The sequence below is a fragment of the Callithrix jacchus genome, chromosome 8 (assembly GCF_049354715.1).
Source record: "Callithrix jacchus isolate 240 chromosome 8, calJac240_pri, whole genome shotgun sequence".
Taxonomy (NCBI): Eukaryota; Metazoa; Chordata; class Mammalia; order Primates; family Cebidae; genus Callithrix; species Callithrix jacchus.
The window spans coordinates 45249323-45265761 of NC_133509.1; the positions used below are offsets into that span (position 1 = coordinate 45249323).

The window sequence follows — 16439 nt, forward strand, 5'->3', positions numbered from 1 at the left end:
ATCGTTTGTACCCGGGAGGTGGAAGTTGCAGTGAGCCGAGATCACGCCATTGCACAAGAGCAACATTCCATCTCCAAAAAGAAATATGTGTAAGTTAACACAGCATTTTCACCTGGTAGGCTCTACCAAGACGGTGGTAGAAACAGTACATAAGGAGTACAAAGAATTAGGTACAGCATTCCTACAATTACAGGTCATATGCTTCAAGCAGACATTCAGATATTTTCTGATACCTGTGGAGAAGTTATATAAACATATCAGAAAGTTGGCCAGGTGCTGTGGCTCATGCCTGTAATCCCAGTACTTTGAGGGGCTGAGGTGGGTGGATGGCTTGAACCCAGAGTTTGAGACCAGCCTGGGCAACACGAGGTCTCAAACCATCTCTCTTTTTAAAAAATTATTTAATATAAATTAAATTTAAACAAATATATATATCAGTTAAAAAAGAAACTTTTCAGTTTCTATATGAACATAATATTATTACAACCAAAATGATAAAAACCACGTAATCCAAGCAGCCAAAGAAACACCATTAACATTTTGCATATTTCCTCTGTTTCCTTGGTTGTTACTCATATTTGGTTGTGATTGCTTGTTTGATTGTTTTGAGACAGAATTTCACTCTGTTGCCCAGGCAGGAGTGCAGTAGCGTGATCTTGGCTCACTGCAATTTCTGCCTCCTGGATTCAAGAGATTCTCCTGCCTTAGCCTCCTGAATAGTTGGGATTACAAGTGTGAGCCACCGCATCTGGCTAATTTTTGTATTTTTATTAGAGACGGGGTTTTGTCCCGTTAACCAAGCTGGTCTCAAACTCCTGACCTCAAGTAATCCACCCACCTCGGCCTCCAAAAGTGTTGGGATTGCAACCATGAGCCACTGCACCCAGTTTGTTAGCTTTTGTTAATAGACAAGGTCTCACTATGGCCTTGAACTTCTGGGCTACTTCTGCCCAGTCTCCTGAGTAGCTGGGACCACAGGCATGTGTCACTGTAGCCAGCTTATTTTTTTTTTTAATCCAGTTGAAATTATGTTATATATTAGGTTTGGTATTTTTTTCCATTTACATAATCATTTTCCACATTCTGTCATTTGTTTTTTTACCTTAATGGAATTCATTAGGGAAGGAAGGAAAAGTACCATCGCAGGCAGAGGGAATAATACTGATATATAAAGATGTACTACAGTGAAAATAATGACATTCAGAGAGAGACTGAGGTAGGCTGAAATTGCCAAAATGTAGAGTGCATAAGAGGGAGTGGAAGACATTTAGAATAGGACAGGTAATAGGTTAAAGGGCCCCGTATAATATGCTATAGAGTTGAGTCTAATCTACAAATAGAAGAAAGCCTCGATCTTACATCTTTTTCAACTTGAGACAATCTATTTTAAAAATACACCATGAGTTTTCATCTCAATTATTTTTTTCTTTTCTTTCATCCACTGGTTTACAAGCAAGTGGGTTTCCAAGAAATACCATTTCTAAAGTTGTTGTTATCCTTACGATTCCCCAATGTATCCATAAAACAAGGCAAAAGAATGTCTGTCAGAGTTGATATGGCTGCAGGGGCTTCTGCTTATACTTTGGCTCTAAAACCAGAAAGTGAAAGTTTCATGAGAAACAGGATATTTGGCAGGGCTTGGTGGCTCACACCTGTAATCCTTGTACTTCGGGCAGCCGAAGCAGGTGGATCACCTGAGGTCAGGAGTTGGAGACCAGCCTGGCCAACATGGTGAAACTTTGTCTCTACTGAAAATACAAAAAGTAGCCAGGCATGGTGGTGCACACCTGTAATCCCAGCTACTTGGGAAGGTGAGACAGTAGATTTACTTGAGCCTGGGAGGCGAAGGTTGCAGTGAGCTGACATAGTGCCACTACACTCCCGCCTGGGTGAAAAAAGAGAGACTCAATCTCAAAACAAAAAACAAACAAAGGATATTTATGTGGAGTAACTCTGCACAGGATACTTATTCATTACAAGTGGTAAAAACGTAACTTCACAAAGTTACTAGCAGACACCACCATAAACAACTGGTAGAAGTTAACATGACTAGTCATAGGAAAAATCAGCACTTGTGCCTCCTAGGGTGCTTACAGAGGAAGCAACAGCATTGCTTTGTGGGATTCCTGCCAACAGCCCATAGTCTGAATCTAAACATAAGGACATATTAGACAAACCAAGTCAGAGAAGAAAAAACTAGCCTGTATTAAAAAATGTTGGCCAGGCATGGTGGCTCACCCCTGTAAACCCAGCATTTTGGGAGGCTGAAGTAGGGAGTTCAGGAGTTCGAGACCAGCCTTGGCAACATGGCGAAACCCCGGCTCTACTAAAAATACAAAAATTAGCCGGGCATGGTGGTGCATGCCTTTAGTTCCAGCTACTTGGGAGGCTGAGGCTGCAGTGAGCTGAGATTGTGCCACTGCACTCCAGCCTGGGCAACAGAGCAAGATTCTGTCTCAAATAATAATAACAATTGGGTCTTTCTTTTCAAAAGCTCCTCTCTCTCACTAGAGAGGGCTATTCTCCTTTCTCTTTCTTTTGCCTACTAAACCTCTGGTGTGATCTCAGCTCACTGTAACCTACACCTCCCGGGTTCAAGCAATTCTCCTGCCTTAGCCTCCTGAGTAGCTGGGATTACAGGTGTGTGCCTCAGTGCTTGGTTAATTTTTGTATTTTTAGTAGAAACAGTGTTTCACAGCTGGGCACTGTGGCTCACACCTGTAACCCCAGCACTTTAGGAAAGCTGAGGTGGGTGGATCACCTGAGGTCAGGAGTTCAAGACCAGCCTGGCCAACATGGTGAAACCCTGTCTCTAGTAAAAATAAAAAATTAGCTGAGTGTGGTGGCATGTGACTGTAGTCCCAGCTACTCAGGAGACTGAGGCAGGAGAATCGCTTGAACCTGGGAGGTGGAGGCTGCAGTGAGCTGAGATTGTACCACTGCACTCTAGCCTGGGCGACGGGTGGCAGAGTGAGACTCCATCCCAATAAAATAAAATAAAACAACAGGGTTTTGCAACGTTGGCCAGGCTGATCTCAAACTCATGGCCTTAAGTGATCCGTCCCCCTTGGCTTTCCAAAGTGCTAGGATTACAGGTGTGAGCCACCAAGCCCAGCCCAACACTTAGAAATTCTATAACAGGTCAGGCATGGTGGCTTATACCTGTAATCCCAGCAATTTGGGAGGGCAAGGCAGGTAAATTACCTGAGGTCAGGAGTTCAACACCAGCCCGATCAACATGGTGAAACACCCACCTCTACTAAAAATACAAAAATTAGCCAGGCATAATGGCATGCGCCTATAATCCCAGCTATTCAGGAGGCTGAGGCGGGAGAATCCCTTGAACTAGGGAGGCGGAGGTTGCAGTGAGCCAAGATCACTGCATTGCACTCCAGCCTGGGCAACACAGCAAGACTCCACCTCAAAAAAAAAAAAGGAAAGAAATTGTATAACATCGTGCTGTGGGTTGAATTGTAGGCTCCTAAAAGATATATTGAAGTCCTAGCAACTGATCCCTGTCATATGACCTTATTTAGATACAGGCTTTTTTTTCAGCTGCAATAAACTTAAAATGAAGTCATTTGGACCTTCTTTTAATTTTTTGACACATCCCTCGCTGTGTCCAGGCAGGGATAAAGTAGTATGAACATGGCTAATGGCAGCCTTAACCTCCTGGGTTCAAGTGACCTCACCGCAGCCTCCTGAGTAGCTGGGACCACAGGTGTGCACCATCATGGCTGGCTAATTCTTTTTGTAGAGACAGGTTCTCACCATGTTGCCCAGGCTGGTCCAGAACTCCTAGGCACAAGCAATCCTCCTACCTTGACTTCCTAAAGTAATGGGAGTACAGGCATGAGCCACTATGCCTGACCTATTTGGATGGATCCTAATACAATATAACTGGTGTCCTATTAAGAAGACACAGAGAATGTCATGCACTGTCAGAGCCAGAGACTGGCATGATACAGCTGCAACCTATACCTGCCAGGTTCAAGTAATTCTCCCACCTCAGCCTCCTGAGTAGCTGGGATTGAAGGTGTGTGCCTCAGTGCCTCTTTTGTACTTTTAGTAGAAACAGGGTTTCATGGCTGGGTGTGGACACCAGGCATCGACAGCCATCGCAAAGTAGTCAGACGCAAAGAAGGATTCCACCCAGAGTCTCAGAGAAACATGGTCTTGCTGACACATTGATTTTGGACTTCCAGCCTCTAGAACTATGAAAGAGTAAATTTCTGTTGTTCTAAGCCGCCAGTTTGTGGTACTTTGTCATGACAGTCCTAAGATATTAATGTACATGGCTACTTCTAGCAATTCTGTTTTTTTTTTTGAGATGGAGTCTCACTGCCACCCAGGCTGGAGTGCAGTAGCTCAATCTTGGCTCACTGCAACTTCCACCTCCCGGGTTCAAGCAATTCTCCGGCCTCAGCCTCCTGAGTAGCTGGGACAACAGGTGCATGCTACCACACCTTGCTAATTTTTATTTTTAGTAGACATGGGGTTTCACCATGTTGGCCAGGCTGGTCTTGAACTCCTGACTTCACGTGATCTGCCTGTCTTGGCCTCTCAAAGTGCTGGTATGAGCCACTGTGCCTGACTGCAATTCTGGTTTTTAAAAAGTTACCTGACATACCATTTATTCTGCGTTTTCCTGAGGAAACAGCATTCTTAGCTCCTTGGTGCTCGTCTGGAGAATAACCTTTTGCAGTTGTTCTGAAATCCTGGCTTTCCTGCTTTTCATGATTCTGGAATTTACTGGGATCACTTATTTTTGTTTCTGAATGATCCTGCTACAAATTTAAAAAAGGAAATAAAAGATTTCGATGATAAATAAGAATTGCTGCCTTCTAAAGATAAGTACCAGAATGAGGAGAAAAAGGGGTCAAAGGAAGAAAAGTAGGAGAATGAGATTTTTGGTGGCAGATTTGGTTCTCTGCATTATTAAGTGTCACGAGAACATACATTTGAGAATAAGAGATACTAGGGCACATTAACAGGTGCGAGATTAGCTGTCTTAGCAAGGACAAATGAAGAAACCTAGATAGTCTACTGAGCAAATAACTATATGAAGATAGAAAAGAAAAGTAATACACTGTTTCGGCGCCAGGCCTGGTGGCTCATGCTCATAATCCCAGAACTTTGGGAGCTCGAGATGCATGGATCACCTGAGGTCAGGAGTTTGAGACCAGCCTGGTCAACATGGTGAAATCCTATGTCTACTGAAAATATAAAAATTAGCTGGGCATAGTGGTGGGCACCTGTAATCCCAGCTACTTGGGAGGCAGAGGCAAGGCAGGAGAATTGCTTGAACCCAGGAGGCAGAGGTTGCAGTGAGCTGAGATCATGCCTTTGCACTCCATACTGGACAACGAGAGTGAAACTCCATCTCAGAAAACAAACAAACAAAAAGGCTGGGCATGGTGGCTCATGCCTGTAACCTGTAATCCCAACACTTTGGGGAGGCCGAGGAGGGCGGATTACTTGAGGTCAGGAGTTTGAGACCAGCCTGGCCAACATGGTGAAACCCCATCTCTACTAAAAATGCAAAAAATTAGCTGGGTATGGTGGCAGGCATCCTGTAATCCCAGCTACTCGGGAGGCTAAGGTAGGAGAATTGCTTAAACCTAGGAAACTGAGGTTGCAGTGAGCCGAGATCGCGCCACTGCACTCCAGCCTGGCGCCTGGTGACAGAGCAAGACTCTGTCTCACACACAAAATAACAAAAAAGCACATTTAATGTTTGTTTCTCTTTTCTTCCTATCTACTGCATTTCCCTTAAGTAAACACGTAATGAATGTTCATAGTTATACAACGAATATTTAATGTGAGCTTAATACTTAAAAAGTGCTTCCTGAGGGAGAAGCCCTGAGATGCAGTGATGAGCAGCTGGACTTGGGTCTGCTTTTTTTTTTTCATTTTTGTTTTGATTTTCTTCGGGTATGGGTTTTCATGAAGCTTACAGTACATAGCAAGCTTACAAACATATGACATCACATGGGAATTTAGAAAGAAAGCTTAAGAATATGCCAATTTTGGCATAGGTGGTGGTTTATTTTCAGCTTGTAAATATCCATTCACCTGGGAGTCAGGGTCCACACGGATAGTCTTGTGCCTTCTCCTTGTTTTGGTGACATGGCCAGTTGGCTCTCTCTCAGCTTGTTCCTGGCTGCTGATCTGTATCTCAGTCTCATCACAAGAGGATGCAGAAGTTTGACATTCATCCTGAAAAGAGAGGTATTAATCTGCTATGTGCTATGTATATAGTTATAATGCTCAGAAAGAATCAGAATTTAGACTGAATAAAAAACATATTACAGATGCAAAAGAAAAATTTTAAAACTCTCTAACACTAAATTGTTGGCAAACACAAGAATTATAGAGTATTAGGCCAGGCATGGTGGCTCACACCTGTAATCCCAAAACTTTGGGAAATCCATGTCAAGTGGATCACCTGAGGCCAGGAGTTTTTTGATGGCTGGAAAACTTGGTCCATTCTCATTCTTTCACACCAAAATGAAATCCGGAAGGATCATTTTATTTCGTTAGATGTTTTGGAGATAGGGTCTTATTCTGTCACGCAGGCTGGAGTGCAGTGTCATAATCAGGGCTCATTGGAGTCTGGACTTTCTGGGCTCAGGCAATCCTCCCACTTCAGCTGCCTGAGTAGCTGGAACTATAGGTGTGCACCACACCTGGCTAATATTTTGTATTTTTTTTGTAGAGGATGGGGTTTTGCCATGTTGCCTGGAGTTATCTAGAACTCCTGGGCTCAAGGGATGTGCCCACCTCAGCCTCCTGAAGTGCTGGAATTACAGGCACAAACCACCGCGCCTGGCCATGAAATTAAAGATTTAAATGCAAAAGTTGAACTATAAAAGCACACTAGAAAAGAAATAGGTGAATATATTATCATGAATGTGAGGAAGTCCTTCTTTTTTATATTTTATTTATTTATTCATATATTTTTTGAGATAGAGTCTTGTTCTGTCGCCCAGACGGGAGTGCTGTGGCCCAATCTGAGCTCACTGCAACCTTTATCTCCTGGGTTCAAGAGATTCTCCTGCCTCAGCGTCCCAAGTAGCTGGGACTACAGGCACGTGCCACCACATCTGGCTAATTTTTGTATTTTATTTTTGAATAATTTTTTGAAACAGATGGGGTTTCACTGTGTTAGCCAGGCTGGTCTTGATTTCCTGATCTCATGATCCCCCCACATTAGCCTCCTGAAGTGCTGGTATTACAGGTGTGAGCCACAGTGCCCAGCTGATGAAGTCCTTCTTAAGCATGTTATCTTACCTGGAAACTGTAAAGAAAAACCTTGATTTGGTTTTGGTGTTTATGTATTTTGTTGTAAGTAAATGCTAATTTAAAAAGATGAACCAATACATACATATGGCTGAAAAAAATCAAATACCATAGAAAAGATTATAATGAAAGCAACTGGGGCCGGGTGTAGTGGCTCAACTATAATGCCAGCACCTTGGGAGGCAGATGGGAAGGATTACTCGTGGTCAGGAGTTGAAGACTAGCCTGGCAAACATGGTGAAACCCTGTCTCTACTAAAAATACAAAAAATTAGCTAGGCATGGTGGCATGCATCTGTAATCCCGGCTACTCGGGAGGCAGAGGTTGTAGTGAGCCCAGATTGCACCACTGCACTCGAGCCTGGGTGACAAAGTGAGACTGTGTCTCAAAACAAAAAAAGAAAAACAATTGGTTCTCTGCCCAACCTTGTTATTCATGAGGCTTAAGTTCAGGTGGTTATTTACATATCTCTAGTGATTTGCTGACAGGATGGGATATTCATTCATATTTCCCTATTTTTAGTGCCTATCACATGCTAAAGTTTAGCTTATTTGTACTCTCATCTTCCTAAGAGAATTATACCACTTTTGTCACTCTATTACTTTTACCGTTTTTTTCTTTTGAGACAGAGTTTTGCTCTTGACACCCAGGCTGGAGTGCAATAGGGTGATCTTGGCTCACTGCAACGTCCACCTCCTGGGTTCAAGCAATTCTCCCGCCTCAGCCTCCTGAGTAGCTGGGACTATAGGTGCATGACACCACACCTGGCTAATTTTTGTATTTTTTTGTTTTTGTGTTTTGGATGAAGTCTGGCTCTGTTGCTCAGGCTAAAGTTCAGTGGTACGACGTCAGCTCTCTGCAACCTCTGCCTTCCAGGTTTCAAGCAATTCTCCCACCTTAGCCTCCCAAGTAGCTGGGATTACAGGTGCATGCCACTATGCCTGGAAGCTTTTTTTATTTTTTGCAGACAGGGTTTTGCCATGTTGGCCAGGCTGGTCTCCTGACCTCAGGTGATCCGCCTGCCTTGGCCTCCCAAAGTGCTGGGATTATAGGCGTGAATTACTAGGCCCGGCCAATTTTTAAATTTTTAATAGAGACAGGGTTTCACCATGTTGGCCAGGGTATTCTTGAACTCCTCTGCCCGCCTTGGCCTCCCAAAGTGCTGGGATTACAGATGTGAGCCACTGCACCCGGCTTTAGTTACTTTTATATATACATTTAAATCTTGTTGTACAACTATAGGCAATATATCCTCTAAGCTACAGATATTGGCACCTTTGTATGTCACTATACCTCTTGTTCTTCCTTTCACTTCCCAAGTTCTGTCATCTATTCATTATTGGCATCAAAGTTGATAACATTTATAGTCTGTTTTATAATCTTATTTTTTCTGTCTCTTTTTGTTTTTTTTTGAGACAGGGTCTCACTCCCATTGCCCAGGATGGAGTATAGTGGCATGATCTTGGCTCACTGCAGCCATGACTTCCCGGGCTCAAGTGATCCTTCCACCTTAGCCTCCCTAGTAGCTGAGCTAGGACTACATGGGCACTCCACCACGCCCAGCTAATTTTTATATTTTTTGTAGAGACAGAGTTTTGCTATGTTGTCCAGGCTGGTCTCAAACTCCTGGGCTTAAGCAGTCTGCCTGTCTCGGCCTCCCAAAGTGTTGGGATTTCAGGTGTTAGCCACCATGCCTGGCTTTGTTATATAACCTTAATTGTATCATCTATGCTTAGTCTACCTAGCTTTATTTTAAGAGTTGATAAATCAGTAAGTCATTGTAATACTTTTTAAAAAACAAGCTGGGCTGGGTGTGGTGGCTCACACCTGTAATCCCAGCACTTTGGGAGGCCAAGGCAGGCAGATCACGAAGTCAGGAGATTGAGACCACCCTGGCTAACACGGTGAAACCTCATCTCTACGGTAAAAATACAAAAAAGTAGCCGGGCATGATGGCATGTGCCTGTAGTCCCAGCTACTCAGGAGGCTGAGGCAGGAGAATTACTTGAACCCGAGGGTTGCAGTGAGACGAGATCACGCCACTGCACTCCAGCCTGGGCGACAAGAGCAAACTCTGTCTAAAAAAAAAAAACCACAATAAAAGTAACTAATAGAGTGACTAAAGTGGTATAATTCTCCTACAAAGATGATGGCAAGATGAGACTCCATCTTGAGAAAAGAAAAAAAAGCTGTTGGCCAGATGCAGTGGCTCATACCTGTAATCCCAGCACTTTCAGAGGCCAAGGTATTGGTCAGGAACTCGAGACCAGCCTGGCCAACATGGAGAAACTCTGTCTCTACTAAAAATACAAAAAAGTTAGCTGGGCATCGTGGTGTGTGCCTGTAATCCCAGCTACTCAGGAGGCTAAGGCAGGAGAATCGCCTGACCCGGGAGTTGGAGGTTGCGGTGAGCTGAGATCACGCCATTGCACCCCAGCCTGGGCAACAAGAGCAAAACTCTGTCTAAGAAAAAAAAAAAAAATGGTACAAAGGTAAAATGTTCTAGAGGAGCAATAATTGCATTTTTGCTAGGAAAGTAAGCCCAGGAGGGTAAGGCATGAGAATCACTTGAACCTGGGAGGCACAGGTTGCAGTCAGCCGAGATCATGCCACTGCACTCCAGCCTAGATAACAGAGTGAGACTCTGTCTCAAAAAAATAAAACAAAACAACAAGCTATCAGTTATTTTTTGTATTATCTTCATTTCCCTTTAGGGTCATCTTTTTATTTCCTTCTTTTTTAGAGATAATATCTTGCTCTGTTGCCCAGGCTGGATTACAGTAGCTTGCTCAGAGTTCACTGCAGCCTCTATTTCCTCAGCACAACTGACCCTCCCAATCAGCTGGGTCCACAGGTATGTGTCACCACACCTAGCTAATTGTTTTAATTTTGTAGAAATAGGGTCTCCTTATGTTACCCAAGCCGGTTGTGAACTCCTAGGCTGAAGACATCCTCCTGCTTTAGCCTCCCAAAATGCTGGGATTATAGGCGTAAGCCTCTATGCCCAGTCCATTTTCTTTTTAACTTTCCTCAAATGTCTCATGATTGTTGGTTATCTATTGGTATTTCTTTCTCTCTTTTTTTTTTTTGAGACAGGGTCTCCCTCTGTCACCCAGGCTGAAGTGCAATGGTGTGAGCCACCACAGCCGGCCAACAGCATGTCTTAAGTCATCTCGAGTTGTGTGTTAATTGCCCATTAACTAAATATGATTCTTTTGCTAGCTAACAGGTAAACATAAAAAACATTACTCACCTGATTCTCATTTCCTTTTCTTGCCTCACGATTAATGTGGCCTTTCAAGGCTTTTAGCAACTTGTCTGCCTGCAAGAGGGATCTTATAATCAGAGCCAAAAATCAAACAAGAAAGACAACGAACATTTTCTGCTGTTCTTGTATTCATTAAATGTACTCTGGTCAGACCATAGGATGGGAACCATTACTTAGATAGAAGGGGGTCTCTGCTCTAAGGAATTTCACATCCGAGTGGAAAAGTTAGACAAGGAAAGAGGGAATTGCGATACAGTGGGGTAAATGCCCATGCTATGAGGCTCAGGCTGTCTTGGGAACATAGGTAGGTGTGGCCATTAAAGTTGGGACTGCTAGGGTAGACTTCAGCAAGTATCTGCACAGGGCAATTCTCAGATAAAGATGTGATGTCTCTAATTGCTGAGATCTAAAGCATGAACAGGAGAGCTGAATGTAGAGAAACAGGTAGAGGAATAGCACAGCAAGGCAACAATGAGGGTGGAGTTTGCAGAACTGAAGTTCAGTGTGGCTGGAGCATGGAGCTGTTGCAGGAGATAGCAGGAGACAATGCTGGGAAAGTGAGCAGGGGCCTCATGTTGCCAGGTCTTGCAAGCCTTTAAAGAGTATGAACTTTACTCTCAGAGAAAAGGGCAATCTCTGAAGAGTTTGCAGTAAGGCAGTGGGTGACCAATTCTGCATTACTCAGAATGATTACTCTACCTGCACAATGTGCAAGATGATTTTGATGGGGATGAGACTGAAGACAAGGAAACAGCTAGGAGGCTAAGGTAGGAAACCAGAGATGCTGTGGCCTGAATTAGAGCACAATTAAGGCAATGTGGATGGAGTCAAAACCCTCTTAGGAAGTGAAATCAATATGAACATGAGAGTTGAAGAAGAGGGAAACTTTGTTATGCCAAGTTTTCTGGCTTGGACAGCTGGTGAAGTGTGGTACAGTCCCTAAGATGAGGAATGCAAAAGGTGATAGGGTCTCAGGGGGATGGTTATAGGTCCTTGTGGAGGGAAGGGAACACTGAGCTTCTCTTCCTAACCTAGGAAAGCTTTCCTTGTTGTTCTTTCCTGAAAGAAGAATATTAATTTGGTTGGTTACATTTTTCTGTGCTTTAAAAGTCAAGTTTATTGGTTGGGTTCTCTTTTCTTCCTCTTCCACCCAGCCATGCAGTTGAGGGCCAGAGCCATCCTTCTCAACATGTGCCTGGCCACCAGGTTTGGCTCTATTCTTCTTACACCTTTTATGATGGGCCATGTGTCTAGTAGAGAGAATGGCAAAGATCCTGAAATTTGGTTTGTGCTGAAGCTTTTGCTTGTGGTGCAAGTCTAAGCCACATCTTCCAATCCACTATACCAGAATACTCCGCATTGACATATCAGGCACCATTTCAGCTAGTAATATAAAGTGGTATCTTATTTTCTACTTGTTTCTTGAACCACTCTTGGGGTTTTCTCCGGGAAGGGGGTGATTGGCAGGTCAGAATTCAGGCTTCTTGATTCTTCTAACACCTTCTTAATATACCTTCAAAATCTCACCAAACATACAAAAATGAATGAAGTGAGGCACCTGTGGCAGAGCCAAGTGAGGAGACTGAATGATATGAGGTGGTGTTCAAGAATTGTGCTAGAGGTACAGATGTTAGTTATCAGCATATATTCATGCATTCCTTCAACAAGCTTTTATTGTGCTGGGCACTGTTCCAGACACTAGAGAGTGATGAACTAAACAGACAAGGTAACTGTCTTCCAGGATCTTCTAGCAGTGGTGAAATAGTCTGTTACCCAAGAAAGCTAGAAATGAATGATATGACATGAGGTATTATGAAGCAAAAATAAAACTGGGCAACTGGGGTGGAGTGGGGATGCTACCTGAATCAGGATAGTTGAGAAACGCCTCTCTGAGGTGGTGGCCTGAACTGAGATGTGAATGAGGCAAAAGCACTCCAAGCAGAGTAAGCACCACAAACAGGAGCCCTGAGATGGACCCATGAGTTGAAGGACAGAAACTGCCCTTACGGTAGGAGCATGGTGAACACTGAGGTGGGAGGAAGGCAGGGAGATCAGAGGTGACCACAGGGTGGGTCAAGTAGAGAGGTAAAGGCCACAGCCAAAATTAAGGATTTTTGAAGGGCATAGTGACTCAGGCCTGTAATCCCAGCACTTTAGGAGGCTGAGATGGGCGGATCACCCAAGGTTAGGAGTTCAAGACCAGCCTGGCCAACATGGGGAAACCCTGTCTCTACTAAAAATATAAAAAATACTGGGTGTGGTGGTGGGTGCCTGTAATCCGAGCTACTCAGGAGGCTAAGGCGGGAGAATTGCTTGAACATGGGAGGTAGAGGTTGCAGTGAGCCAAGATCACACCACTGCACTCCTGCCTGGATGACAAGAGCAAAACTCAAAAAAAAAAAAAGAATTTCTTCCCCTAACATGTTATTAGAAAAAAATGTCAGGCCTACAGAAAAGCCACAGTAGTACAATAGACACTCCTATTTCCCACTAAGATTCAACTATCATTTACATTGTCTCATATTTGGTTTCTCTATATTAAATAGATATTTCTTGTGAAATAATTTGAAAACATGTCCCAGACATCATGATACTTTACTACTAAATATATGAGCCACAATTCCTAAAAATAAAGAAAAATTTTCCCACATAACCTTTAATACTTTGTATACTCAGGAAAAGCAGTAATTTCCTAATATTACCTACTATGTAGCCCATAAAGAAATTTCTCTCCAATTTTATGTCTCCAATTTTAGCTATTTTCTTTTTAAAAAGATTTCCCTCCAAATGAATATCACACTATTTCACTCATTACATTGCAAAGAGTTTAGATTTTATTTTAGATGTGAGAGAAGTCACTGGAGGGCACTAAGCAGAAAAAGACATGTTCTAAGTTTCTTTCTTTCTTAGACAGAGTTGTGTTCTGTTGCCCAGGCCGGAGTGTAGTGGCATGATCTTGGCTCACTGTAGCTGCTCCTCTCAGGTTCAAGGGATTCTTGTGTCTTATCCTCCTGACTAGTTGGGATTACAGGTGCGCATCACCATGCCTGGCTAATTCATACATACATACTTTTTAAAGTAGAGCCAGGATTTGGCCATCTTGGCCAGGCTGGTCTCAAACTCCTGGCCTCAAGCAGTCCAATCACTGCAGCCTCCCAAAGTGCTGGGATTACAGACATGAGCCACCACACCTGGTCTTTCTTTCCCTTTTTTTTTTTCCCTAAGTTTCACATATCACTCTGACTACCAAGAGAACACTATTGTGAGGTTAAGAGTAGAGGCAGGAAGCCCACTAGGGAGACTGAGGCAGTGGTCAAAAGATGACAGTGCTGTGGCACAGGTTTGCAGCATTAGAGATGGTCCCCAGAGGTCAGATTTCAGGTCTATTTAGGAGGAGGTGCTGACAAGGTTAGAAGGCTGTGGGTGAAGAAGAGAGTCATCAAGGGTGATCCAAACTGGGCCTGAACCATGTACTGAGAGGGAGAAGACACTGTCGATGCTTGGAACTGACTGTGTTGTTGAATATGCACTGAAACACATGAGTCAGCATCTCAGGGGAGAAGTCCTACTGGAGATGTGGGTTTGGGAGGCATTAGCTTCTGAGTAAATTTAAAGTTACGGAAGTAGGCTGGACGCAGTGGCTCATGCCTGTAATCCCGGCACTTTGGGAGGCTAAGGCAGGTGGATCACTTGAGGTCAGGAGTTTGAAACCAGCCTGGCCAACATGGTGAAACCCTGTTTCTACTAAAAATACCAAAAAATTAGCCGAGTGTGGTGGCCGGTGCCTGTAATCCCAGCTACTTGGGAGGCTGAGGCAGGAGAATTGCTTGAACTCGGGAAGTGGAGGCTGTAGTGAGCTGAGATCACACCACTGTATTTGAGCCTGGGTGACAGAGCAAGGCTGTCTCAAAAAAAAAAGGCTGGGCACAGTGGCTCATGCCTGTAATTTCAGCACTTTGGGAGGCCAAGGCAGGTGGATCACGAGGTCACGAGATGGAGACCAGCCTGGCCAATATAGTGAAACTCCATCTCTACTAAAAATGCAAAAATCAGTTGGGTGTGGTGGCCCATGCCTATAATCCCAGCCACTCGGGAGGCTGAAGCATGAGAATCGCTTGAACCCAGGAGACGAAGGTTGCAGTGAGCCAAGATAGTGCCATTGCACTCTAGCCTGGTGACAGAATGAGATTCTGTCTCGGGGGAGGGGAAATGGGGTAGAGATTACCAAGGGATAGAGCACAGTTAAAGAAAAGAGCAAAGGAGAGAGCCCTGGGCACTCCACATTTAGAGATCTGGCAAAGAACCAACTAAGAAGTCTACAAAGAAGTTCTAGTAAGGCAGGATAGGGTGAAATATCAAAGTCTACAACCGAAAGTGGCTGGATCAGAGAGGAATGTTCAATCTTGCCAAATGCTACTGATAGACACAGGTGAGGGAAAGACGAACACAAGCTTTGTAAGATGGTGACCTTAATAAAAGCAATTTCAGTAGAAAAGAACAGAGAAATCCGGCAGAAGATGGAATGAAGACATGGGGTCAGGAGAGGATTTTGGCTTTTTATTTTTTTTAAAGATGGGTGATAGTAAAATATGATTGCATGCCTTATGGCAATAAGCTAGCAGAGTGGAGAAACTGATGCAGGAGAGAAGCTCTAACTGTGGGAATGTAGTCCTAGGGGAGGCAGGAGGGCTCAGGATCTTCAGTATAAATGGAAAGGTTGCCTTTAGATGTTGAGAAACTTAACTTTACCCTGCCCCCATGGTTCCTTTGTGGGGAATACCTTTTAGTTTGTAATTAGTGGTAGGTGGGTACCAGCTGCTTACTTGATGTATTTTTAAGTTATGAGTAAATAGAACACCTGTGTATTCATGAGACTCACCTAAGAGCAACTAAATATGTGGATAAAAGTCTGCTCCAGGCATTCAGCCTGGAGAGCTGTAAGCCCCATAGGCTCTCAGGCTGTTGGTCCCCAGGTTAGATACACTCTGTTGTGCTATCTGGGTGTCTGCCTCTCAAATATCTTCAGCGCTAGAAGGTTTGGCGGTGGGACAAAGCCCAGGGGCTCAAGCCTGTAATCCCAGCACTTTGGGAGGACAAGGCAGGAGGATTGCTGAATCTCAGGAGTTGGAGACCAGACTGGGCAACATAGTGAGACCGCATCTCTATTAAAATTCAAAAAAAATTGGCCAGGCATAGTGGTCATGCCTGTAGTCCTAGTTACTCAGGGGTCTGAGGTGGGAGGATTGCTTGAGCCCTAATCACACCATTGCACTCCAGCGAACTCCAGCCTGGCTGACAGAGCAAGAGCCTGTCTTAAAAAAAAAAAAAAAGAAGAAGAAGAAGAAAAAACAGTGGGGATTTGGTGGTTGAAGGATTAGGTAGTTTTCTGTTGATTGCATCTATTTTCCCATGACCTATGAGGTAAAGTCATCAAAGGAGGGAAGGGAGCCAAGTTGAGTCAAGATAAGAAGTATCAAAAGTAGGAAAGTTCATGACTAACAAGGAAATGGGCCAGGTATGGTGGCACGTGCCTATAATCCCACCTACTTGGGAGGCTGAGGGGAGAGGATGGCTTGAGCCTGGTAGATTGAGGCTGCAGTGGGCCCTGATTATGCCACTGAAGCCTGGGCAACAGAACGAGACCTTATCTCTGGGGGTGGGGGGGGAGGAGGATCAAATTCTCATTTTAAGGTTTACAGTCATATATCTAAAATTAGCTCAGTCAACAAAGTTAGGTATTTTTCTCCAGCTAGAGTTAGCTGCAGACATATAAGCAAAGATTAAGCACATAGCTGGGTTTAATCAGGCTTCGGTTTTGCCAGGTGAGTAGAGGGAGGTGCAAGGAAGTGGAAATAGTGCCAGTATTTGT

The 16439-nt window shown here is 43.9% G+C and overlaps 1 protein-coding gene across 7 annotated transcripts in view; it reads right to left on the reverse strand.

The window, feature by feature from the left end:
• NUSAP1 (nucleolar and spindle associated protein 1) overlaps nt 1–16439 on the reverse strand; it is a 43303-nt gene that overhangs the window by 24486 nt on the left and 2378 nt on the right. For 2 of the 7 annotated variants that reach the window (XM_009005531.5, XM_009005530.5), the window contains exons 2-4: nt 10556–10624; nt 6076–6219; nt 4631–4784 (exon numbers count right to left, since the gene is read on the reverse strand). In XM_009005531.5, coding sequence (XP_009003779.1) covers nt 4631–4784; nt 6076–6219; nt 10556–10624 — 367 coding nt within the window. Of the gene's footprint in view, nt 1–4630; nt 4788–6075; nt 6220–10555; nt 10625–16439 lie in introns of all 7 variants that reach the window. The other 5 variants (XM_009005529.5, XM_002753523.7, XM_054239719.2 and 2 more) reach the window with 3 other exon arrangements.